This window comes from Electrophorus electricus, chromosome 6, assembly GCF_041902795.1.
Source record: "Electrophorus electricus isolate QZ-2024a chromosome 6, ASM4190279v1, whole genome shotgun sequence".
Classification (NCBI taxonomy): domain Eukaryota; kingdom Metazoa; phylum Chordata; class Actinopteri; order Gymnotiformes; family Gymnotidae; genus Electrophorus; species Electrophorus electricus.
Genome location: NC_137502.1, coordinates 26,543,347 through 26,570,039, shown reverse-complemented (window position 1 = coordinate 26,570,039; position 26,693 = coordinate 26,543,347). Strand labels below are relative to the sequence as shown.

General features: G+C 47.8%; 2 protein-coding genes across 13 annotated transcripts in view; one reads left to right on the top strand and one right to left on the bottom strand.

The window, feature by feature from the left end:
* LOC113583445 (thrombospondin type-1 domain-containing protein 4) overlaps window positions 1-21,320 on the bottom strand; it is a 71,751-nt gene extending 50,431 nt beyond the window's left edge. For 3 of the 11 annotated variants that reach the window (XM_081716137.1, XM_081716141.1, XM_081716138.1), the window contains exons 1-12: window positions 17,671-18,080; window positions 17,339-17,407; window positions 17,110-17,182; window positions 16,723-16,935; window positions 16,241-16,328; window positions 15,593-15,796; window positions 14,682-14,748; window positions 11,934-12,077; window positions 7,078-7,139; window positions 5,931-6,078; window positions 3,842-3,925; window positions 90-265 (exon numbers count right to left, since the gene is read on the bottom strand). In XM_081716137.1, the coding sequence (XP_081572263.1) occupies window positions 90-265; window positions 3,842-3,925; window positions 5,931-6,078; window positions 7,078-7,139; window positions 11,934-12,077; window positions 14,682-14,748; window positions 15,593-15,796; window positions 16,241-16,328; window positions 16,723-16,935; window positions 17,110-17,182; window positions 17,339-17,407; window positions 17,671-17,727 (1,385 nt within the window). In that variant the 5' untranslated portion in view covers window positions 17,728-18,080. Of the gene's footprint in view, window positions 1-89; window positions 266-2,068; window positions 2,277-3,841; window positions 3,926-5,930; window positions 6,079-7,077; window positions 7,140-7,273; window positions 7,382-11,933; window positions 12,078-14,681; window positions 14,749-15,592; window positions 15,797-16,240; window positions 16,329-16,722; window positions 16,936-17,109; window positions 17,183-17,338; window positions 17,408-17,670; window positions 18,083-21,181 lie in introns of those variants that run through there. The other 8 variants (XM_081716142.1, XM_081716143.1, XM_081716146.1 and 5 more) reach the window with 8 other exon arrangements.
* Window positions 21,058-25,889, top strand: larp6a (La ribonucleoprotein 6, translational regulator a). Of its 2 annotated transcripts, none has more exons than XM_081716161.1 (3): window positions 21,058-21,779; window positions 22,829-23,027; window positions 23,965-25,889. In XM_081716161.1, the coding sequence occupies exons 1-3, from the start codon at window positions 21,073-21,075 to the stop codon at window positions 25,066-25,068; spliced, it is 2,010 nt and encodes a 669-aa protein (XP_081572287.1). In that variant the 5' UTR covers window positions 21,058-21,072; the 3' UTR covers window positions 25,069-25,889. The 2 variants fall into 2 exon arrangements, with proteins under 2 accessions (XP_081572287.1, XP_026876319.2); XM_027020518.3 differs by having other exon boundaries at window positions 23,959-25,889.
* Window positions 25,890-26,693: the final 804 nt, after the last annotated feature.

Sequence of the window (26,693 nt, the reverse complement as noted above, 5' to 3'; positions counted from 1 at the left end):
AAACAAAAAACCCCCAAAACATGTGATGCTTGATTATCCTCAGTCAGATTTAGCTGTAACCTACATGAGATCTAACCTTTGATCCCTACCTCAGTTCATCGGGCGAGGGATCTTGAGCAATGCCATTGGACTGTGCGGGGCTGTGGGCGGGGCTGTTCTCAGGGCTAAGCTCTTCCTTGGCACCGTTCTGGGCAGGAAGCTCCAGGCAGGCCTTTGACCCCTCCCACTGTTGTGCAGCATTACGGATCGCCAGACGTCGCTTCTCCTGTCCGAACGCAAGCAGGCACGGATCGATGACATTGACGCCTGTCGGTGCTGTCTTCAGCACACGTGTGAACCCCGTGCAAGCTCCTCAACACACTCAACAAAAAGAAGCCCCAGGGTCCCTTTGGAGGGAGGGGCTTTGGGGGAGGAGCTTTAGAGGGAGGGGCTTTGGAGGGAGGCTCAGCTAGAAGGCGTGGGACTGAAGAACACTGTGGACTCTTCTTACAGTAGCTTTAATTACCAGGCTCAGATGTGCTGGAGGAGGAACTGAATAAAACCACTGACTGCCCAAAAGCTGCATAAGGACTCACCTGGGCATGATCTAGACAGTAATAAAACAACTATCCCTGGCTATTCCTGCAAACATACTGAAAACCACACAACAGCGCCACCTTGCTCCCAAAGAATTCCTGACTCTCAGCTGAACAGAAAAGCTTTGTGCAGAGTACACGCTATGTGGAGCACACTCTATATGTGGGGTTACAATGTATGTGAGCTAAACCATATATGTGGGGTTACACATTGTATGTGAGCTACACCCTACACCGCATTCCACGTTATTATGCAAATGTAATTTAAGTGTCATAAAGATTTATTTTTTTGTTTTTCAATTAAACTCATGGATGGTATTGTGGCTCAGGGGTCTTTGGATCACTGAAATCAATCTCAGACACCTGTGATAAATAGTTTGCCAGGTGAGCCCAATTAAAGGAAAACTACTTAAGAAGGACGTTCCACAAGCAGGCCACAGGTTTCAAGCAATATGGGAAAGAAAAAGGCTCTCTCTGCTGCCGAAAAGTGTCACATAGTGCAGTGCCTTGGACAAGCTATGAAAACATCAGATATTTCACAAAAACTTAAGCATGATCATCATACTGTGAAGAGATTTGTGGCTGATTCAGAGCACAGACGGGTTTGTGCAGATAAAGACATAATGAGGAAGGTTTTTGCCAGACAAATTCATCGGATTAAGAGAGCAGCTGCTAAAATGCCATTACAAAGCAGCAAACAGGTATTTGAAGCTGCTGGTGCCTCTGGAGTCCCACAAACCTCAAGGTGTAGGATCCTCCAAAGGCCTGCAGTTGTGCATAAACCTACTATTTGGCCACCCCTAACCAGTGCTCACAAGCAGAAACTGTTGCAGTGGGCCTAGACATACATGAAGACTAATTTTCAAAGTCTTGTTTACTGATGAGTGCCGTGCAACCCTGGACGGTCCACATTGATGGAGTAGTGGATAGTTGGTGGATGGCCACCGTGTCCCAACAAGGCTGCGACGTCAGCAAGGAGGTGGCGGAGTCACGTTTTGGGTCGGAATCATGGGGAGAGACCCCTTTAAGGTCCCTGAAGGTGTGAAAATGAAACTCTCCAAAAACTCAAGTTCAATGGATGCAAGAACTGTGAAGGTGATCTCAAAGAAGGGGTCCTATGTTAACATGTAACTTGGCCTGTTAAGATGCTTTTTATTGAAATGGCTCTTGATTTCAGTAAATGTGAAATTAATGCTGCAAATTCAACAAATGACCATTTCAGTTCTTTACAACCTATAAAATGTTTTGAAACTCTGTTGTCCACAATAATTTGGAACAGTGCATTTTGAGTTTTTATTTTTGAAAGAATACTGTTATCAATGGGAGCTTTGTTCAATAAAATTCGATTTATACTCTAATGGTTGTCGTTTGCATTGACCATTTAGGAAAATCAGAGAAAAATCTAATTTGCATAATTTGGAACGCAGTATATATGTTATGTTGTATGTGCGCTACACCCTATATGTGATGTATACTCCTAACTATGCCTGTACCATTTCATCCAGATCTGCATTTAGCTGTTGCGTGGGCTTATGTACATATTCCTCCATCCTCCATCCTGTCAGTCACTGTCAGATGACACAGAAACCAGTAGGAACACTTTGTGTATGGTGAACTCTGTATGTACACACTGAACAAGAAAAAGATTTATATATATATCGGAATCTTCCACATCCTACCTTTAGTTTCATGCACTCCACAATTTTTCTTTTAAGGAGGCTTCTGTGTTGCATAAATACATCACTCAAAACATGTAAAAACTACTAACGGGGGTGGCGCGATGCTCACCATAAAGCTCATTGTCACTTTCATTTTTAATGCCAATAGCATTTCAGGAGTTAAGCATGCTTTTAAGGCTAAATTCTACAGCTAATACCACTTTTTATTGTGAATGACAAAATTTGAATTAGCAACACACTGCATATGTCTGAGCCCATTCAAGACTTTCTTCTCTAAGTCATACTGCCTTTCCCAAGAGTCTGAATGTACTGGGGTTTGACGGACAGTAAACCCCACACAGGAGCCCAGACAGAAATACAGCTTCTTTCACCCCTTATTAAATTTCCACTAGCTCAGGTATGGAATGTGCCACTCCCTGTGTGTGCACGTGTCTGTGTGTGTGTGTACGTGTCTGTGTGTGTGTGTGTGAAGGCGAAATGGACTTGACAATTTATCATGCTCTTGGCAGGGATTAGCTGTCCTAGATTACATCGACTCCTAACTCTCTCGGTCTCATAGTCATGGATAGGAACAAACAGGAACATGCACGGCTCATTGTATACCCTCCACAAACACACCGGACTTGCCAAGCCATTATGTTAAAGAAGGAGCACGAAAAGGCAAAAAGATAAAGCAGTGAAAGTGGGGAAAAAAGCATGAAACCTTGTTCTGTTCCTACATGCTTTCGTGTAGATTAATTTAAATGCGTTTTATACAAATGATATTGCCTAAAATGATAACTAGTATATCTTAAAAAAGAAAACTTCACCCAAGAATGGCAAAGTTTTTTAAACGCTGTATGTCTTGTACCAGTGAGAATTGCAAGTCAATTGCAAAGACATTAACAGACTTGACATGAAATCACTGTAAAGTTAAAGATGCAGGTAAACTGACATCTTATCTGAGGTCAGCTCTAGAGCAGGGATTTACATTTAAACTGGCAACAACAAATCAGGGAGATGAAAAAAAACAAAACAAATATACTACCTTTGGACAACATATTTAAAACACATGGATATGTCACGGCTGGTCCAGAAAGGGTATGTAAATCTTTTATGGTAATTTTTTAAAGTGGGTAAGATAAACAGGACGGTTGTCAGGCATGCACACGGAGAGCAGTGAATCACTCATGCACTCCAACTCAGCAAGGCCTCTGTGTGAGTGTCTAACTGCAGAGCTCCAGGGATCTACTGCAGCACAGTCTGGGGATGCTGGAAACTGGCAGAGTGAAGTGGGTTCAGCGAGGGCGCACAGAGACGGCGCAAACCCAGGCCAAAAACACACCACGGGACACCGGCAGCGGATCTGCCGTCGAAGCCTGCTGCCTCTCAGTGAGAACAAAAGAATGGCAGGGATTCAGAAAAGGCACAGTGACAGAGGTGAGCATGTGTGGACCTTGTGTGCAGCCTGTTTGTGGCCCTCACGTTTCTACTCATCCTTTACTGTGTGTGTGTGTTTGTATGTGTACCTTGTGTGCAGCCTGTTTGTGGCCCTCACGTTTCTACTCATCCTCTACTGTGTGTGTATGTGTGTGTTTGTATGTGTACCTTGTGTGCAGCCTGTTTGTGGCCCTCACGTTTCTTCTCATCCTCCTTTCGTGCTAAAAGACTCGCCACGCGCCTCTCTTCCTCCTGCAAAATGCAACCAGAGAGACACATGCCCAGGTCAAGAACAGCAAGACAGTGTGCAAGTGAGAGAGAGAGAGAAAGAGAGAGAGACGTGTGTGTGTGTGTGTGTAAGTGGTACATAGTGACAGCCAGGAAGAGGGTCAGAGGCAAACCTGTGTGTAAAGTTCTTAGTTTTAGAGCCAGTGCATCAGTTTCAGAATGAAATGTGGTGACGTGGGTCTTCCTGGTGTTAAAAAGAACTGCCACACTACACAGTAGACCAGCGGCTGTGTGCTTTGGCACAGCTGCTAGGTTGGGTTGTTTGTGTGTGTGTGTGTGTGTGTGTGTGTGTGTGTGTGTGTGTGTGTGTGTGTGTGTGTGTGTGTGTGTGTGTGTGTGTGTGTGTGTGTGTGTGTGTGTGTGTGAGAGAGAGAGAGAGAGAGAGAGAGAGAGAGAGAGAGAGAGAGAGAGAGAGAGAGAGAGAGAGAGAGAGAGAGAGAGAGGCTGTATTTGAGCCACAGGATAATATTATCACTGCTGAGAGACAGACATGAGACTCTCCCTTTAATGACTCAGAAAAAACACTGTCTCTCCCTTCTCATTCATGCTGTCTTGACACTGTTGACACGGGACAAGTCATAATCTGATCTCTGTCTTTGTTCTCTTTTTCTTTTTAATATGATTAAATTGACTGTCCTCATAAGACTCAGATACACGATGAGTCTGATAACTGGCAAAGAAAAGTGGATATTCCAATTATGGGCATATCCGCATATAATTAGCACAATTAGCGTCGTAGGCATAAGACAGCACTTCACCTTAAGATGTAGTTAATGTACACACTCTCTCTCTCACACACACTCTGATGCTCCCATTCACACAGCTGCTGTCAATCAAACTGTGACTGCTTCATGGGGGGTTTTTTGTTTTGTTTTTAAATAAACGAAAACTGTAATTGATGGCCATGTCACATCAGCTCCCTGGATCTCGCGTCCCAAGCTCGAGCTACCCCGCGGGCTGATGGAAGCGCTGTCTCCCCGTGGGACGGACTGCAGCTGGCCCCGAGGACCCCCTCCATCTGCTCTACATTCAACCGTAGCCACGACGGTGATACACGAACCGGCATGCTGCAACAGTCGTGCCTACTTTAACCGGAAATTCCACCGTAGTGCCGGCGTTTTCATCATGTGCTCCACTGTCACAGATGCGGTGTGAGCATGAGGCGTTGTGCAGGTTGGCTTCCGACATTAAAAGTCTTTCCCGAGCTCTGCCAATTGGCTCGTGCTAACCGATAGCATTAGCTAGCTAGTTAGCGAAACAGTCTGGGAGCAAGAAAATCGTGTCAGGACTTCTTGATCTTGACCTTTCACCTCACGAGGAAAAGCATCCCGAGCTGGTCACGCGCTTGAGAACACCTTTACGTGCGAGCTTCAGTAGAGCTCTGCCCCCGGTAATGCGATCAGTGGCTCCATCGTTAGTCCCAGCCTCCTGTAGAGAGAGTTTGAACAGCAGTACACGAGAAGTTGTTTGCATACGTCGCTACCAGTTTGCCCTCCTGCTAACTATCGGAGGTGGAGGAGCCGGGTTTCCCGGTGACGGTTCGGTTTGAGGCAGGCAGGCGGGGACACTGCCGGAACCTCTCGATTGCAGTGAAACTGCGGGAAAACCGAATCGCTGTATGTTGATGTCTGAAATTAGGAACGTGTTCAGACCTGAACTATCCGTGCTGCAGTGCCTCTGGATACAAAACACACACACATATACACACACATTCATGCTGGGTTATCGTGTACAAAGACGGGTTTAAAAGGTTCAGAGTATTTAATGTGTGGAAGATTGGAGCCATTTAAATGTGTACATGTCAGGGATGAGAAGTCCAGATAAAACCACTGAAATGGCAGAGCATAGCTACTGTTATCATACAACACACACACACACACACATTAATGTGATGCAAAATTACATAAAGAGATGCTGCTGCACACAACATCCTAAACTTGTCCAGTTAACCACACATACACACACTTACTGTGCTGCGCTTCATGTCGAGCGGCCGTAGTGGGAGCAGACAGCGGAGTGTGGTCTGTTTGTAGCATGACTCCTGAGCTACTGGGTTCCCATCCAGGGTGAGCTCACTCAGAGAGCACGAGTCTCCCAAACAAGCCAGCTCATCAAAACTACACACACACACACACACACACACACACACACACACACACACACACACACACACATCTGAGAAGCAAGTCAAAACATCATGCCATTTTACTTGCATGCAATTACATGGTTTTCTGTCACACAGACTTGTAACCTGGGAAGCAGCTGCTCATTTAATTTGACCTTATTTCACATTCTCATCTCTCCGCTACTCCGACACCGATCCCAAGAAAAGAAAGGAGAAGATGAAAGAAAACAGGAGAGAAGAGCTCTTATATGAGCATCAGCAGATGAGAGGATAAACAGACTGGCCTAACACCTAAACAGAGCCGTTCTGTAGGCCGGTGTGATCGATCATTGTGAGAGGTTTCCATCTCTCTGCCCCTCGTGAAGAGCTCAGTCAGACCAAATCCAGCATTAATAAATCATAGGTCTTCTAATTTGTTACAGCCCCCCTCTGAGTGAACATGGAGCCCACACACCCATCACTCCCACCCCCTACACACCCAGACTTCTGCCCAGTCACCATTCTCTCTCTCTGTGTCTCAGCAACACATGTGCTGTAAATCCAACAGTATGGTGATGCCTGCATGACACAGCAAAATTCAGGACAAAGAGATTTACCTGTGCAGGCAGACTCAGGAAAGGACAGCTCTCATTCTAAACGAAGTGAGCCCGTCACTACACACATAACCCTAACAGCAGGACACAGACAGGGAGAAGTACACACACACACACACACACACACACACACACACACACACACACACAGGCTAACTTCTTTAGCAACCCAACTATCCTCACGCTAATGCCACAGAGAACAGAAGGGCTCTCATTCACTCTTACAGTTCTTGCCAACACAGCTCGTAATGTGGCGTGTTTCCTCGCGCGTGGGCAGGGACGGGGGAGAAATAAAGACGTCTGCTCAGCACTTTGTGTGCGGATGGATGTGTGGCGGAGCAGCGCTGAGTGGCAGGGAGGAGGGGGTTAAAAGCAGCCCTAGCAGCCCTTTCCCTTACCTGCAGATGCTGTTCGTGCTGAGGAACAGGCGCTGGAGACACGGCAGTCGGTCTACCTCGGTCTGCGGAGAGAGAGAAAGAGAGAGCGGGAGGGCGAGAGAGAGCGAGAGAGGGATGAGGAGGAATAAAAGAGCGGGAGAGAGATGGTGCAGACAACCTGCCTGCAGCTGAACGCTTCTGCCATTCGTCCAGTCACCTTGCAGTGCCGGCACACTGCTCTGTCTGGTCAGCGCACGCGCGCTTCCGTAGAGAGAGACACACACACACACACACACACACACACACACACACACACAAACACAGCACACAGACTGCTGCGGCTGCTTTGGGAGGGGCGGTGATGGAGTGCAGGGTGAGGAGGAGGAGAAGCGGGAGGAGGACAGGAGGGAGGGGGGAGAGAGAGAGCGAGAGAGCGAGAGAGAGAGAGAGCGGGCTATTGCTGAGGCAGCCACTGCAGGGAGATGCTCACACGACACACACACACACACACACACACACACACACACACACACACACACACACACAAAGCAGCAAGGGGTGGTAAAACAGGAACAATGTTCCGGCAGATGAACAGCGGAAGAGGCTGGAGCTGCTACTGAGGGGGAATCTCAGAAAATGCAAAACAGGTGGAGGAGGGAGAGAGAGAGAGAGAGAGAGAGAGAGAGAGAGAGAGAGAGAGAGAGAGAGAGAGAGAGAGAGCAAGAGAGAAAAAGAGAGAAAGAGTTTGAGATAGAGAGAGAGAATGGGGATGAGGGGATAAAGCTGAAAGCAGGGCCAGGCGATGTCACAAGGGAAAGCAACAGATATGCCATCTACGTGTGTGTGTGTGGGGTGCATGTGGGTACGTACATATGGAGAGATGCTGTGATGGGGAAAGATTAATACCCCCCCACACACACACACACACACATAATCAATAGTATAGACTCAGCACTTGCTGCAGAGTATGGCTTACTGCCCTTATACTGCCAACATTCATCATATATGTACACACACACACACAAATACACACACTGCAATTTTTGATGAAAAGAATCTCGGTTATAAAGCCCACAGCTCCTAAAGCTGCAATCAATTACCATCCATGAGCTCAAACCTGCCCATGAGGGGTAGACTGCTGGGATGCTGGGATAGCCACTGTACTGCTCCAGCTACAGTGCTGTTATAGCCACAGTGCTCCTACAGCCACACTCCTGGTATAGCCACAGTGCACATATAGCCACACTCCTTGTATAACCACAGCGCTACCATACCCTCACTCCTGGTAGATCCACAGTGCTACCATAGCCACAGTATTCATACAGCCACACTCCTGGTATAGTCACAGTGCTCATATAGCCACACTCCTGGTATAACTACAGTGCTACTATAGCTACACTCCTGATATAACCATAGTGCTACTATAGCTACACGCCTGGTATAGCCACAGTGGTCATACAGCCACACTCCTGGTATAACCATAGTGCTCATACAGCCAGACCCCTGGTATAACCTTAGTGCTCATGGTATAACCACAGTGCTCATAAGCCACACTACTAATATACCCATAATGCTCATGGTATAACCAGAGTTCTACTATAGCTAATCTCCTGGTATAATCACAGTACTACTATAGCTACACCCCTGGTATAGTCACAGTGCTCATACACCCACACTTCTGCTATAACCACAATGCTCATACAGCCACACTCCTGGCATAGCCACAGTGCTCATACAGCCAAATCCCCAGTAAAACCACAGTGCTCTTGGTATAACCACAGTGCTACTATAGCTACTCTTCTGGTATAGCCACAGTGCTCATACAGCCACACTCCTGGTATAGCCACAGTGCTCATACAGCCACACGTCTGGTATAACCACAGTGCTCATACAGCCACACTCCTGGTATAACCACAGTGCTACTATAGCCACATTCCTGGTATAATCACAGTGCTCATATAGCCACACCTCTGGTATAGCCACAGTACTACCATAGCCACACTCCTGGTATAACCACAGTGCTACCATAGCCACACTCCTGGTACAGCCACTGTGCTCATACAGCCACACTCCTGGTATAGCCACAGTGATACCATAACCACACTCCTGGTATAACCACAGTGCTACCATAGCCACACTCCTGGTACAGCCACTGTGCTCATACAGCCACACTCCTGGTATAGCCACAGTGATACCATAACCACACTCCTGGTATAACCACAGTGCTACTATAGCCACACTCCTGGTACAGCTACAGTGCTACACAGTGTTGGTCTCTGTGACTGTGATGTTCGCTGTTCAGTGATCAACAGATGAGACATGCAGGTTGTAAGTGTGTGGGTGCTCTGTTTGTCTTCTGGACCAGGCTGGACTCTCTCCGAGATCAGGCAATGGGGGGTCCTGATTAACTGCCCCCATGTTCGGGCAAAGCTGGACTATGGACCAAGCCACTGAGGTTGTGTAACAGGATACGTGACCTTCAGAGCACTGCTACAAAACTACCTCACTCTGTTACATAAACCAGCCCCTTCAAGCAATAGAGAAGGCACAGCAAAGTAAACAATGACCCCAATAAAATATCAAGAGCTGCAGGGAAATAATACAGAGACACCAAAGCTACAAACACTACCTTCACAGTTAGTGTCACACAGTTTAATGCTTTGGCATGTTATAGTTTACTTCCCTACTTATGTTTGATGTGGATGACCGTATAAAATGGGTGGGAAAAAAACACGTTATATCCTGAAGATTTCTAAATATTAAATGTCTACATATAATGTACACATCGGTCTGTACACATGATGGCAACATATACTTTCACATGATGATTAGAGGAGGAGAATAAAGCAAGGATTCTGTCCTTGGTGCATCTCTCAATCAGTGAATGGCTGTATCTATATTTAGCAACAGTGTCCCAGACAGAAGGTGATGTCATCGCTGGGCTGATGTTGTGCTCACCAACAACTCACCAATCAGAGACGGGCACTCAGATAGAAGAAAGTGAGAGAGAGAAGCCTCACATGTATAACTATCCTGACAGATATGCACTAAACCCAGCTTCAGACAGCTGAGGAGATTTCTCCTGCTTGTGATCATTTCGATGTGTCTAAAGAACTACAGCTTGACAGCCACATCTGCTCAGAAACACTTTTGCTAACCAGGATTTATAGACCCAGATCAGAGCACTTCTTATTTTCAGTGCTCCGATACAAACTGAGTGACCAGGAACACGCCATGCTAGTATGGCCCTCTGTCTGGAGGAGACTGGAACCCACCCACCTGTAGTGGTGCTTCCCTGCAGGTCCCTTTCACTACTCTAACTTCATCACATGCCCCTACACTGTCCACAGTGCCTCTATGACACTGCCTTCACCCTGCACCTCACACGTCCACCCTTCATCCAAGGTCCACACCCCTACCTCTCAGCCACACCTGGCCCCAAACCCAGGTCCTGCAGGAAACAAACATGTGCTCTAACCACCACACCAAAGAGCACGCTGTCTGCCACAGCACCCATTTCACATTCACCACCCTTTTCTTCAGGGAGTGACAATCTCCGTCACAACCACAACACCTCAGCGTCCCTAATGACTGGATAAGATAACCATTCCCATGCAAGTCACAGTGTGGAGAAACCCTGCGTGAAGACAGATCAGGCCTGCGTTTTGTAGCTTTCTTTATATAGGAGGTTATCTGTGGTTCAGCGTCTGGATTTAACGGCGTTCCCCCCAGGCTGCCAGCACTGCTAGCGGAACGGAGAGACCATACGCCACCACTCTCACAGCTGCAGCCTGCCAACTAGATGAACCGATGAGCCAATGAGACATTGGGAAGGGCCACATGCACGGAAGCGGATCCATGGGCACCGACAACACCTGGCAGCTTCTCCTGAGTCTCCAGAAATATCATAACCAGACGAAGTCTGTCACAGCGCTGTGGGTTTGGCTGGCCATGTGTGTGAGAATGGATGAGAAGGGAACTGTTGTCTATAGTCTGTAATAAAACACCTCTGTCCACCGATAGCACTGGAAGTTCTCTTCAGCTTCAAAACACAAGGGGAAAACTGAGTTGGGATACAGCTGTGGTTTAAAAGTCTAAACCTGAGTTTGATCATACACTCTAAGTTCAGTGATTTATCTGAGTATCTCAGTGGCTACACATCTTCAAATGACTTCACAATGCCAAAGGAAGATTTTATTTTCCCTCTTTTCTCCCAAAAATGTTTTCTCCCTTTCTTTATCTCTCTCTCTCTCTCTCTCTCTGTCCAATCGCACATATTTTAGAAGCAGCTATTCCCTAAGCTGAATGAACCTCATCCTACGGCCCTGAGAAAAAACGGCATGAAGCAACCCAAAGCAGGAACTCGCACAAGACAGAAGAGGAGATGACAGTGAAATGAAGGAACAGGCCACAGCTATAGCGCCTGCTTGGCAAATGACTGTTACGATGAAACGGGGAAGAAAGAAGAAAAATTCCACTGGAAAGGCACAAAGGAAGAGGGGGGTGCTGACTGTGTTCAGACAACAGCGCGCATCCCACGGTGGTGTTCTACGGTGGAGAGGACGGCTTTGTTATAGCCAGCCTGGTTGATCAAGAGTAGCAGGAACCCCTACCCATGCACAAACACAGCCTTGAGGCTTAACAGCTGGGAGATTGCTGGGAAATTACGTGCTGCCAGGTTTACATCTCCCCCATCTGTCTGGGAGGAGGAACTGCACCAGTCACACTTCCAGTTAATTGGTACAAGCTGCTTCTTTGACGCTACCACTGAATACACAGTCGTCTTTTTTTTTTTTTTTTTTTACAGAAGAGACAGAAAAACAGAAGCAGACTGAAACCATGCTCTTTATTCATTTCTTTCGAATGCTGGTGCTTACCACGGTGGAGATGCGGTTGCAGCGTAGGTTGAGTTCGGTCAGCGAGTCCAGGCCCTGCAGCTTCTCCACCCTGGTGATGTGGTTCCCCGCAAGGTTTAGCACACGCAGCTCCGACAGGTGCGACACGTTCTCGATCACGCTGATCTATGAGAGCTCAGTCAGAGCACAGCAGAGCAGCCACACACCAGCAAGACACAGTCGTCGAGAGAGCACACGGACAGTGCAGAGTTTACCTCAACACACACACATAAACCTGGTTTGCCTCTAATTCTCTTTCTGGCTGTCTCTGTGTCACACACACACAGATTATATTTCTCTCTCTCTCTCTCGCTCTCTCTACTGTTCTCTGTGTGATGGTCAGTAATGGAATACAGTGCATTTCTTGTTCTGGTGAGGTTACACCATATCTGAGATGAGTGCAAGGACCAGAGACAGCGTGTATTTTTAGTGTATATGTGCACTGTCACAGTCACACCTGCTTCTGTGACATACGTGTTGGAAAGCAATAGTCTGACTCATCTCGTACAGGGGTTCACACACAGGAGACCAGAACAAAGGCCCAGAAACTCCAGATCCAGGCCCAGAAACCCAGAACCCAGGCCCAAAAACCCTGATCCCAGGGCCAGAACTCCAGGATACAGGCCCAGAAACCCAGAACTTAGGACCAGACTCAACCACAGTCACACAGACTTTAACAACCAAAGTGACAGTGACTTTAAAGGCCCCTTCAGTCAGCTTTAAGCACGGCCCGAAAAGGTAAAGAAAGGGAATATAGACGTGAGGATGACAAGCTTTGAACCCAGCCCCCATGCGGCGTGAGGATGCATGAGGCAGAAGCCTCACCCATGGCACCCAAGTTTAGGAGCAGAAGTGTCTTTTACTTCACCTGCTGTGAAAACGCCTGGTGTCTCAGGCACACATTTTCACTGTGACCTTTCTAGAAACCTCCCTCTCTCAGAGAAAAAAAGAAAACAAATAAAATCCCCCAGACCTACCCCTTAGTAATGATTTCAGCTTCTGATATTCTCAAAGGCTCAGAGGAGTCTTCTTAACATCTCAATATCCATCATCTCCACTCACTGCTGCAATAGAGTCGTAAACATCAGGTGCGTTTGAGTTACAGGTCATTCGGGAGGTTTTCCCTCCGCTGCAGGAAAACAACCCAGGATGTGTGGTTGTGGTTGCCATGGTAATTAATCACTTAATGCTTCCCTTGGCGCTTTTAATGTTTGTCCTCTCTGCTCACTAGTGTCAAATGTAGTAACGTTTGGCACAGATTTCCTCGACTGAGTAAGAAGGGAGAAGCTGCTTCTGTGCGAGGGTACGTCAAAGAAAAAACTGCCCCGGGCTGCCTGGACAAATGCCTGTCCACGCAGCTTACAGTGCCGGGGTGTAGTGGGTGCGGCACAGACTCACGCACAAAAGAGCACAGCCGTGAGGGCTCTCTCTCGTATGGAGGGTCGGCATGACAACATTAAAAGAAAGTTAAAGAAAGAAAGAAAGTAGGAGATCTGCTTTTTAATCACTACCGGAGTATTTAATTAGAGCGCACTCGACCGGCTCTCAGGCAGCGAGTACCAGAGGGAAACTCTTATTTTCAGTCAGTGGGGGAGCGAGGGAGAGCGAAGGGTTAATGAGCGCTGGTGGGGGGGGGGGGGGCATCTGATAGATAAAGAGAGAGTGGGCGGAAATGAGATGAGGGGGGTGGGGGGTGGGCTTAGAGGACAGTAGAGCAGATGTGAGTGCACATTAGCATCACACAGCAGTTTAATGGAAGCTGAGGGCAGGCTCAGCCCTGTTAGACGCCATCACAGATCACAGACGCTTCGTCTGAGGAACACGGCCCGTCTGCATGTTCACATGAGACAAGGCATCTTAAAGGCTGGACGCCGAGGGGCACAAAGACTGGCTCAACCCAGTGGAAAACCGAGCGGGATGGGCCAGCGTTTGAGAAAGAGTGCAAGAGACAGCGGGTCTCGAGAGTGCTTACAAATCACCCTCTCTGTCTCAGTGCTTCTGTCTGAGTGCTAAGAAAAACCAAGCACCCCAATGGTTTTGTGGGGCTTGGATGTTGGCTCGCTGGTGCATCCAGGCTTGAGTACATCCTGAAGCATTTTAACCTGCTGCAAAAAGGTTTATGTAAAAAATGGAATCAACATAAAACTGAAAAAAACTGTTTCCTGAAGGATGAAAAAACCTGAAAAACAGCTATTTGTCCCCGAAAAAGTGCTGATAATTACAGCAATTTCCTACAACACTGTGTAATTGAAGCCTAGCCACTTCTACCTATTCTGATGAGCTAATTGGATGGGGCCCATGCACGGAGCGTGTGAAGACCGAGGGTGTTCAGCACTCAGCCTGGCGCTAATGACACATCTCAGGCCTGCCGCCGCTCCGAGCTCCAGTCCCGCCGTGTCACGTCCTAATCTGAGTCATTCCAGGAAAGATGTTCTGGGTTCTGGGTTCTGGGTTCTGGGTTCTGGGTTCTAGGTTCTGGGTTCTGGGTTCAGCCCCACCCCAGGCATCTCTGCTGGGGGTCATCACAAGTGACATGAGGCACTGTCGAGGTGCGGGGAAGGTGCTGCTTCCTCGCAACGCGACATGATCGCCCGTCAGCCAATTGGCACCAGCCTCCCTCTTGTGGGCGGGGTTGAAGCCTCTAAATGTCATACGTTCAGGCAGGCAGCAGCTGGGGGCGGGTGGGTATGCGCACCAGAGAGCTGAGGAGGGCAGGGAACAAATCAATACCTGGTTGCTATGCAAGTCAAGCACATTGAGCTTAGTCAAACTGTCCAGACCCGATATTCTCTGAATTCTGAAAGACAAGCACAAAAAATCAAATAAGCAATGATGTGGTGTGTCTTATTTTTCTTACGTTTGTTTTTTCAGATAAGGAAACAGGTACATGGACTCACTGGCATCTGAAGATCTGTAGCAGGCATGTGTGCGTGTGTGTGTATGCGTGTTTGTGTGTGTGTCTGTTTGTGTCCGTTTGTGTGCGTGCGTGTGCATGCGTGCGCGTGTGTAGGACATTCCAGGGGTCCATTTGGAGGGGAAGGGAATACTGTTACAATGGGGCCAAAATGCCAGCGGAACCTTAAATGGCCGGCGTGCTTTCACTACGAGGCAGAGCTGGAGGCGGAGCAGAAAGGTCACGGTTTCAGTAGGAGGGACAAAGGGCTCACCTGCGCAATTAGATCCCAGTGGCATTATAGCACAGTTAGCTGGAGGCTTCCGAGGAGAGAGGAAGCATGGAGTCTCCCCGCATTCTTAAATCTAACACAGGCTTCCCAAAGCCCAGTTCTGGAGGGCTGTGTCACTACATATGTCAGCATCTAGTTCACATTAATGAGCCTAACTGGATGTACTCCCTTTCTCTAACCATTAGCAGTTCATTTTTTTCAGTTCTCTAACCATTAGCAGTTCATTTTTTTCACTTTAGGAAGATATAATAAAGGATAACTGTTTGAAGCAAAGTACAGACAATATAACAGCAGAACAAAAAAAGCAAAGTTACATGTAAACAGGAAATTATCTTCTACACATGTATGTAGGCATGCTGATTAATGCATGTCCATTTGTGCATGTTTACATGTGTGTGTGTGTGGGTATGTGTGTGTGAGAGAGAGAGAGAGAGAGACATGCCCGCACACACACACCCGTTCTTTCCGAGTATGAGCACACGGAGCGAGGGGAGGGCGGAGATGGCAGACATGTCGGTCAGGCGGTTGTCGTAGAGGTCCAGGATGGCAAGGCGTCGCAGGTGAGCCAGGTGTGGGAGGTGAGAGAGGAGGTTGTGCTGCAGGTTGAGGAGGCGGAGCTTACACATCGTGTCCAGACTTGGGCATTCAGTCAGTCCATGACTGGAGAGTCACACAAACACACACCAATTAAATCACTACAAAACTCTTTTAGCCCTAAGCATGTCACATGATCCCTCATAGTAAAATGGCAGTATAATGCAGAGCCTTTCAAGGATTATTTCCATTAAAGGAGATGTAGTGTTAATCTATTGATCGATCAGTAAATGCTTAACAACCCAACTTTGCTTGGGCTTAAAGGTGCTCTTTCCCAGCACTCTGCTGCCCCCTGGTGGCTCATTATTGTCTGATTTCTATGCTCATTAATGAGCGAGTCTGTCAAGCAATTGTCACACAGCCAGAGCACCTGCTTCAGCTTCTAACAGACTTGAACGTTCACAGAGAGGTTCAGCACCGACTGAGGCTGGAGGACACTGAACAGTGTCAGCCTGTGTAGACAATATGGACCCGCATACACAAAACTGGGTTTTCAGGTGTGTGACGTACTGGTCCAGATCCAGACGCTCCAGGCTGGGAGAGCAGTCATCCCTGGAGCGTGCTGGGGTGGACCTGTTGCTCATCGCCAGCGCATCGCCTAGAGCGGCGACGACACCACACACGCAGCATACACACCGTTCACACCATTCACAACCATACTAATCACAACCACAAGATGTGGCTAGCAAAAGCAAAGCACATGAAGAGCCAACACAAGTGTAGTAAATATTTTAAGGCTTGTACTCATAGTCACGAATTTCACGAGACACTAACACACACCCCAAATATGCTAGTTATCTACTGAAATCACTAACCACTGTCATGATTGAACTTTTACAAATAAATGTTTATTGATGTATAAATAAATGTATATTTTGGTTATTTGCATACATAACACTGTAATGCAGAAAGGTTATATAAGGTGGCTCTCTGTGCACCCTGCAGTGGTTGATTAGCTGTTTTTGGCCCCAGGGAAGGTTCTAGATGCCCACCGAAAGTGCGCAGGAGGAGAGGAGCCTTGCTGAGGGAGTAGGTCGTTCCTGCACTGCCTACGGCTTGAGGAGCTCTGCCCCTGTGTGCTGGGGACCCTCTGCCTCCTTTTACCCATGCAGGGGGCAAAAGAGTCCACTCTGGCCCCACCAACTCATTTACAAAGGCAAGCACTGGTGGGTGGAGGGGTCTGCAGTGCGTAGCTGGCCTGCTGTCTGCAGAAACCACATGGATAAATCCAGATCAGGGAGGGTGAAGTAGAAGTAATCTGGCAACCTTAAATTCTTGCTGCACAAGACACATTAAGGTAGAGCACTGTTAAAAGAGCAGTGTTTGAGCCACAGACCTGTCCCAGAGTAGCTACGGTGTAATGCTGCGTGCTAAAATACCTTGTCTTGATGGATTAGCTCTGAGGGCGTCCATGTTAGCTTTTGTGGGGTGTTTTGACAACCGTAGGTCAATCTGCGAAGCACATAAGGCCGCAAATAAATTGCAGCTTGTAAATAGTGAATTCTTCCAACACAAATCTTTGGCACCCGTTTTCATTATAGCCGTTACCTTAGTGACACTCCAGATACCAATATGAGGAAATACACAACTAGTTCACTGCATACTCACAGGTCTCTGTATGGGTCTATCAGGTAGTAATGTTTTCACCGCTGCCAGGTGGAATTTGTAGCTCTTTACCTGTGGGAGTGATAAAGGGAAACACCAGCATACAATCAGCGCACTAGGGGAAGTCAACATACAACACACACTGAATAGCCATTAAACCTATTTGGAATCAAATATTTTGGGAAAACTTATACTGTAAACGTTGATGTGCAAAAGATGACCATCTGGTGGCTCTTTTGTGAACTGTAGATGGCTAGATGACACGCGTGTCTATGACTCAGCTTTTTTGCCTCAGCTATTGTTTCCACACTTGGCAGCTCTCCGCCGGCTCTTACCGTGGGTGTGAGGGAGCGGCTTGAGAGACTGCTGCTCTGCTGTTTATGAGACCCCATGTCGACAAATAAACGCGCGATAACGCAGTTAAATGTGTCCAACGCCAGAAAGGGAATGTAATATCGAAGCAGAGCTATTGTATCGCCTTGCCTGTGTTATTGGCTAACCTGCCACTACTTAGCTAACTCTAGTTTGCTAATTTAGGTAGCAAATTTTTTTGTTCGTTTGCTTGTTTTATGTAGACACCGTCCTGTCACTCTAAACGCATATTGACAGAAATAGTGACTTAGTTCTCTCGTTACATTATGAGAATTATTAATAGAACAATTCACGTTAGATATTTCAAAAGCTTTAGTAACGTTATGCAAACCACAATTCCAAAAACCGTCCTGTTTCCTTAGTAACCAACATAAACTGGTTAGTTACAGTCACATCCTGCCTCACGCAATAAGGTTCCGAGTAGAAACAATGAGCATATTAGAGGGTTCCTCCACGTTTGTTGTGGGCCATGGTTCGAGGCAAAGTGATCATTCTCTAATAAGGTACTATAGGACTGTATTATCAGACCTGTTATGGGTGTGTCAGAAGAGCTCAGCTGGAAGAATGAAGTTACTCATCTTGTTTACATATTCCTGACCCCTTCATTTAGGGAATGTTTCTTTTGCCACCTTTCTTCAGTTAAAGGTTGGCCTGTTGCAGCCTGTTTTCAGAAAAGCCTTGTATCTCATACAAAGCTGAGTTATATGAACTATAATTTAATATATTGCCTGCTGCAGATATAGATCAAACCAATCCAAACCAAACCAGTGATTTATGATTAAATATGTGATATAAATGACCTAAGAACCAGTAATAATTAGGCATGGTATACCTACTGGGTATTATATATCTAAAAAAAAAAACAAAAAAAAAACAAAATAAAGGTTGTTGTTAAATCCAGCACTGCATTGTTGAATGTGTTGGAATTGAAATGATGGGATTTCCTGTTTTTAGATATGAGAACAAAATAATAAGTCACGGGCAGACAGAAGTTATTACACGTGTTATTCTTAGGGTTGTAACTAGACCTGCTTTCTATTTCTTAGGGTTGTAACTAGACCTGCTTTCTATTTCTTAGGGTTGCAACTAGACCTGCTTTCTATTTCTTATATGTCCTTGTCTGAACTGGAAAATTCCTTGTGCCCAAAAAGTCCATTTTTTTTTTTAAAGATCTATTCTTTATTAGTTTATAACAGTGGTATTCAAACATGGACCTCAAACCCAAATCCAGTCCTGGATCTGATAATCCCCTGTAGTTGAGTAAATGATTCAAGTAATTGGTTGTCCAATCTATCATCACACCTGACTCCTAGATAAAGGGGCGTGGTAATCCTGTAGATAAAGGGGCGTGGTAACCCTGTAGATGAAGGGCATGGCAACCCTGTAGATAAAGGGAGGTGTTACCCTGTAGCTAATGGGTGTGGTAACCTGTAGATAAAGGGGCGTGGTAACCCTGTAGATAAAGGGAGGTGTAAACCTGTAGATAAAGGGAGGTGTAACCCTGTAGGACCTGAATCTCGGATTTGAATACCTGTTGTTTATAAATGATCCATTACCATGCAGTAAGTAACATTATTCTGCTCTGTGTCATGTTTAATTGGACATGCAATGAGTCATGACATAGCCAATACATCAGGTGTAACCCCCCCCCCGCACAATAACCAACTACACGTCAGTGATGCTGTGCTTCCATCGTCTGCATGTAAGATAAACACATAGCCTCAGACTCAGACCCGTCAAATTCGTCACACGTGAGAAGACTGATGAGGCCCTCACATCATGGGCAAAGTTGCCTATTTATTTTTATTTTGTGCAACGCAGTGCCCTGGGGTTTTGGCGCATGAAAGGTTAGTTATTCTGCAGTATGATGGTCTTATTATATTATCCTTTTATATGGAAGTGCCTCTTCATCTGAAAAGATGAGTAAGCACTCTCACCTTAATGAGGTTGTTTGCCTGAGGGCAGGAATTATGAAGATGATTTGAATCTCTGCACTCTTCCACATTAACACACAAACTCACTCTCACTCTATCTCTCTCTCTCTCTCTCACACACACACACACACACACACACACACACACAGAAACACACACAAACACTTCTAAGACATGAGATCATGAGATCGATGCAATTTGTCTGTTGTAATGCATTATACATGGGGACTTGGCCGATCTGAGCTCTCTTGGGTACAGGAATCTATAAATATCCCGACTGAGTCAGAGAGAGGGAGGGACACGCACCACCGCTCTCTCACCACGTGCAGCCAAACAGCACGCCGTCAAATGGAAGATTTAAACAGAGGCACGCAGCCTGCTGCCTGGAGGAGATGAGAAAACCTGGGGCCAGAGCCGCTAAACGCGGCGAGGCCCACAAGCCAAGACGATGACTGCAGTCGGATGCTGAGTGCTGGCTGACCTGTGCACTAGTGATGGGTCTCCATTCTGTGCCAAACAACAAGTCTCTATCAGCCCTGCCATGAGCCAATCGCGCACGGCGAGCATACATGTATAAACGGAGCATTAACAAACAGCCTAACCGCCTTTGTCTATGAACACACACACAAATTGCGCATAGCGTTTTAAAATGGCGTTACGTTTAATCTAGACAACAAAAGGCTGGCTTGGGGTGAGCTCCAAGTGCCTGTTTTTCGAACGATTGTTTTAGCTCTTTCAGTCTGAAGCTGTGCACGGAGGACCGTACGCGACAGCGCGGACTCTGTCCATCAGCATGCTGGTCTTTAAAGAGCTGACGCGACGTCCCGCTGCCTCGCTTCTGGCCGTGGCAACGTGCACACACGGACCTCTCGGGAACTGAATGGATTTTTGTGAGCGCAGGTGCACGCCTTCGCAGCCGCACGAGTCACACACACACAAAACCCCCCCCAAAAAATCCGATAGTCTATCCTGCTGGCCAGAAAACGTAAACTTTACGTCTGCACAACACGTTTTGCACAAGATGAGCGGCGGTGCGGGGCGGTTTGTGATGCTTATTTATGAATGGAAGACTCCATTCACTCAGTCCGGTTTGTTATGCAGTTTTTGCTATGCAAAAATTATACGACTTTCGAGCGAAAAATATTTAACTTAAGATTTCAAACTGATCAAACAAAGAATTCCAAATAATACTGATGTTGACATTATGTATCATACGTCGCGATCCAATGTCAAAACCTATTAACCAATTTGCACGAGGAAGTGGATCGAACCGTTTGATTGCTGAGCTGCCTCTTCTAATTGCTTTCACGTGAAATTATGAATTTGCCACACCTACAAGGGTATCTGAGAAAAGCGTCACCGACCTTCCGAGTAAAAAAAAAAAAATAATTTTTAAAAAAGAGAGCGAGCGAGCGAGCGAGAAGCACAATAATGCAAGCTTTAGTGAACGCGTTCCTGCGCCTGTTCTCGTTCCTCCTGCCCCCCTCTTGGCTGAGGTTAGGCTTTTGCTGGTGGGTTGGGGATGAGTGCGGAGACTTGCCGTTGCCCAATCCTAGGGCTCGTCTCAAACGTAGAAAACCTCTTACATATGAGGAAGTAACAGCACAAGACTCCGTGCCTGCCGCCTCCCGTCCTCCTAGCTGTGTCTCGCTAGCTGCTGACAGCCCCGCGTCGCCGCCAGCGGATTTTCCGTGGGGCAGAATCTGGGAGTTCTGGCACGCTGTGGAGCGCATCTTGGGGGCTCCCTTCGCCATCCGCAGGCGCTGGTGCCAAAAGCATCGAACTTTATATCCGTCCTACGCCGCCGATTCCGGTTCCCCGCCGAACACAAACGGCAATCCGCGAAGCACTACCAAAGACGCCGACGAGCCGAGAGCCGACACGTTCCCCACTGTCATGAGTGCTGCTACGGAATCGCCAAGCTCTCTCGAACCGCTGTCCGGCGCTTCCGTTCGGTCGCTTGTCGACGTAATTAGCGTGGACAACCACCTGCAAGAAATGGGGACTCAGGTAACGATAACCGTTGCTATCCAAGCAGCGGAGGACGAGGAGCCGGACGAAGAGCTCTCTTCCAACAACCTAGATCTTCACGGAGGCAGCTGCAGTGAGGACGAAATCGCGAAGCATGATAAATCTAGGTGGGGACACACTTCGTTATGTTTTTCGTGAATGAATAAAAGTTGTTGTCTTTTTTTAATCGAAAGCAACATAGTCATCAGTTGCATTCAGTAACAGAAGGAGAAATAAGCTTTTGCGACTTATGGGTTGCCTAAAAGTTGCAGACTAATCCATCTGGAATTGAATCTGGTCTAAGGGATTATGCGAGCGCCCGTGCACGGTGTGTGGGTGACGCAGGCGGCGCGTGTCGGCTCTGGGAATGGCACCAGACCTGTTGCTTTTAATTCCCCTGCGTCACACCTGGCTATTTTCTGCTTGCTGACCCTAGGCGAACGTGTGGCATTCAGCAGTCCGCACACTTCGCAGAATCCTGCCTCCTTCACGAGGCCGCTTTCTGACAAGTTGTCACAAGTTTTCTGAATAGGCTGGGAGTGCAGCCCAGAGCACTGTTCCTCGTGCACGTCGCGTGAAGCGCGTTAGGCTATGTCGGTGCAGTTCATTGCCTAGTGGTGGTGTGGGAGGTATATGACGCCTTTTTGTCCGTAAAGGGTTTTCCTCTCGCGCACTCGCTGCGTTAATCACTGCACTCGTTGAAAAGGGTGAATATCCGCTGGAGCAGTCTGTTTAGGCGCTCGCGCTTTTAAAGGGCGTGGGAGGATGCTTGAAGCCGGTGAGTCATCAATTATATTTCATTCTTGGACACTTTTTTTTTTTTTTAAAGAATTTTTTTTTGCGATCAATCAAGTAGGCATATTGTATAATCAAGACACTTTGGGACAATAGAGAAATGTTTGGAGCGCCGAGTTGTTTAAGAGCGTTCCCCCTGTTGCTGCGGCGCTCGACAGTCGTGGAGCACCATGTGTTTATCCGTCACTGCGCGGTCATCAGATGGCGAGGCCTTGGCGCGCTGTGCTGGGCACTTGGCAGCGTTTAAGGCAGAATGGAATAGATTTTCGGGGGGGGTTTGCAGTCTGCTGAGAAGCCCCTTCTGCCAAAACCACCAACTTCTGCCCGATGTCAAAGGGTTACTCCCCTGGCGCGAGTCATTTAGTTTCTTCCTCCCGCCTAGTGGTGCTGGCACTAGTGGCGGGGAGCTGGAGGAGGAGAGCTGGCGGCCCCCCGACCCCGAGCTGACCCAGAAGCTCATCGCACAGATCGAGTTCTACCTGTCGGACGAGAACCTGGAACACGACGCCTTTCTGCTCAAGCACGTCCGCAGGAATAAGCTCGGTTTCGTCAGCGTCAAGCTCCTCACGTCCTTCAAGAAGGTTGGTGGTGTTGACCCATCTGTGCTGGGATCTACTGGCATGTCAGGGAGGTGGACATGCACTTTACCTCAAGTCTTAATTTAGAAAGAAATCTAACATTTGAATACAGTGCATCTCAGCTCAACAGTTTATTCTTTCCGGCGGCGCTGATTGCCCCGACATTTTAAATAGGGGGGGCAGTGGTAGTTCAGTGGTTAAGGTACTGGACTAGTAATCAAAGGGTTACCAGTTTATATCCCTTCACAGCCAGGTTGCCACTGTTGGGCCCTTGAGTGATGCCCTTAATCCACAATTACTCAAGTTGTGTTCAGTCATAATTGTAAGTCGCTTTGGATAAAAAGCGTCAGCTAAATGTCTATCGGTGTGAATTTCCTGAAAGTGTTTTAGGCAGTTGCCCTGTGTGCCAGTAGAAGTATTACAGCCACGATGAACTGTTATAGGCGGTCCCCACGTAAAGGCAAACTTGCAAGCTGCAGTCTGACTTCCCCTAACATCCACTTCCTGCTTATCTGATGCAACCCTCAAACCGTCATCAAAGCAAGGACACCAGAGACAACAGATGCTAGGCAAAATGCACCACACACGCCTCTCTTGTTTGGGCCATGTGGAAGCATTCTCAACAGATGTTTTACCGTAGCAATTATGAGCAAGCCAGAAGTTGCTCTGGCAATTAACACTGCAGTACGAGTGGGCTGAGAGCACAGGCGCTGAAGTAGTTCTCTTCTTTGCAAACGTAGTAGGCATTAAATGAGGAGTTAAGCTGGATCAGTTTGTTTCCGGATCAGTTTAGACTGCGTGTCCGTTTTCTTAAAGACTTATTCCACATCCCTTATTTGCATTTTCATAAACCCAGTTAGTGTCATGAATTGAAGGGTGCAGTAAGTGAGCACTGAAGTGTGTTTGTGTGTGTGTTTGTGTGTGTGTGTGTGAGGTGAAGCACCTGACGCGGGACTGGAGGACCACGGCATACGCGCTGCGCCAGTCCACCCTGCTGGAGCTGAACGAGGAGGGGCGGAAGGTGCGGCGCCGGACCACAGTGCCGGTGTTCGCCAGTGAATCGCTGCCCAGCCGCATGCTGCTCCTCAGCGAGCTGCAGCGCTGGCCCGAGCTGGGCGTGGCTCTGGCGGGGGGGGGCGGGGCTGGCGACGGGAGCCCCGGCTCTGCCCAGCAGGAGCGCCTCATGGAGCTTCTGCTGAAGGCCTTCGGGGCGTACGGCCCGATCGCCTCGGTGCGGGTCCTGAAGCCTGGCAAAGACCTGCCCCCTGACCTGAAGAAGCTGAGTGCCCGCTACTCGCAGCTGGGAACCGAGGAGTGTGCCATCGTGGAGTTTGAGGAGGTGGAGGCAGCGGTGAGGGCCCACGAGGCCTATCTGGGTGGAGACGGCGATGGCAGAGGCCTGCTGGGGCTGAAGGTGGTACTGATCGGCACCAAGCCGCCTAAAAAGAAGGCGCCCAAAGAACGGCCACGGGAGGAGGCCGGCGGCGGCGGGCTGCGCAAGAGCCGCTCGCTCAACAGTCGCGTGCGTGAACTGCAGTACCACGGCGATGACTCGGCCTGCAGCTCCTCAGAGACGGAGAGCAACCCCACCTCGCCTCGACTCACCCGGAAGTCGCGCTCGTGCAACAAGCTGAGCCCCGTCAGCGGAGGCCCCAACTTCCACCTGAGTCCGGCCGTGTCGCCGCGCACCAGCCCCTGGAACAGCCCCCGGGCCAGCCCCTGCTCCCAACGCAAGGCTCCCCACTCCGGCAAGTCTCCCCTTGCCAGCGAGGGCAGGCTGAGCCCCGAGCCGGGCCGACGCTGGGCGGACTATTCCTCAGACAGCAGCCTGACTCCCTCCGGAAGCCCCTGGGTCCAGCGCAGGAAGCAGGTCGCCAGCCAGGAGAGTAGCCCGGTCGGGAGTCCCATGCTGGGAAGAAAGATCCAGAACGCGGATGGTCTTCCCCCAGGTGTGGTGCGGCTCCCCAGGGGCCCGGATGGTACGCGCGGGTTTCACGGGGTTTCTGTGGCCGAGCGGGGCAAGGCTGCAGGCACGCAAACTTGACTCAAATGTGGGGACCCTCACTACCTCCGAAACTGCAGAACACGGCCCACTGCGGGTCCAGCCATCCTGACCCTAAGCTCCAAACTTGGAACAGTTACATGTCACTGTCTGCTTGACTTGTCTTTGAAATACATTTTTATATGTATGGTTTTGTTTTTGCTTCATATGGACATCATAATTTCATTAGAAATTGGTATTCATTGGTATTAGAGCAGGAGGCTGCTATAAGTGCAAAAATGGAACCACAAACCCAGGATGGACAAACTTGGAGGGGGCTTCTTATTTTATTATTATTATTATTATTATTATTATTATTATTATTATTTTAAATTTAAGGTTCTTTTTATGTCCTTGGTCTTGAGGTGTGTAACTCTTACTCTAATGAACTCTTGTGAATGTTGTAACTTTGTTGATGTGGACAGTGGTTTAGGCGTGTGGTTTTGATATGACCACCACCATATTGCCTTGTTAAATGTCAAGCACCTAAAAAGCAGCAGTTAAGTCTGCTCTTTCCATATGTCTTTCATTTGGGCATTTGCTGGAATAGTAATCTCCTAGAACACTTTCGTTCTTTCCTTTGGTATTTTGAGTTTTCTGCCTTTCCGGGACCACTTTCTATTTTAGAGGTTACTGTTCTTGCAGGGATGCGTCAGAGTATTGTCTGTGCCCAACAGAGGCCCGTTGTGCTTCGTTCAGGTGTACGAGAGACGTGGTAGTGAGGGTTCAGGCTACAGTGTGTAAAAATGCTTCGCGTTTGCCGATCAGAGGCAATGCACAGCATATTTCCTATTGTACAAATAAAATCACTACTGTGGCATTCATCTGTTCCTGTTCGCCGTCTTTACTGACTGCTAGCTCTTTGTGTTTATTTATGCCAACGCGAGGCTTTGGGGTTACCAGTGACACCCCAAGCTCATGATTAATTGACTTTATCTCCGATGAGCAGGTCGTGGGAGGCTGGCTGGCCAGCTTCTGGCAAACCGTTTAAGTACCCACACCCCTTTTTTGCGGGGTTGTTAACTAACCTGTGTAGCCTTCTTGGAGCAAAGTCTCTCCAAAGAGCCATGCCGGCCTCCTGGTTCCATTAAACACACATGGTGTAGCGGGGCTCCGGACGCTCGTCCGTGGAGTGTGGACACAATTGTGTTTTTAAGGAGATGAACCAACAGACTTAAATGATGTGCTCCATTATCTCCAAAATAATTTATTCCACAGCGTGAAAGTTTTAATGTTTCTTAGCAACCATGGATGGCCCAAAGAAAAGCTGGCTGCGGAAACGGTGTAATTTAAAGTGAATTTAGTGGAGTGAGGTTAAAAGTCGCACAGGGGCTGTTTAGTCCAACAACATATTGGATCATGTTCTCTTGTGTAACTGATGTAATTTTAGTTTCCCCTCCCCCTCTTCATTTCATTGCAATCCCTGTTCTCTCACTCTTTTCACCAGTTTTGAAACTCATTTTCTAAATTAGTTTTTAAAATTGAGCTAATTTGCTACAGGAGATGGGATTAGTCTTGATGAATAGTGATCTTTTTGAACTAAAAGATGTCTGAGGGGCCAATTTTCTGAACAGATTATGACTAAAATACCCAGAAAAAAAGCAAGGCATTTGATGCTCCCAGTTGTC

Excerpts from the sequence above, each read along its gene's own strand:
- larp6a (XM_027020518.3), top strand. The coding sequence starts at position 21,073 with ATGCAAGCTTTAGTGAACGCGTTCCTGCGCCTGTTCTCGTTCCTCCTG. Across the intron at positions 21,780-22,828 it reads GCGAAGCATGATAAATCTAG|TGGTGCTGGCACTAGTGGCG; the intron begins GTGGGGACACAC and ends CCTCCCGCCTAG. Across the intron at positions 23,028-23,958 it reads TCCTCACGTCCTTCAAGAAG|GTGAAGCACCTGACGCGGGA; the intron begins GTTGGTGGTGTT and ends TGTGTGTGTGAG.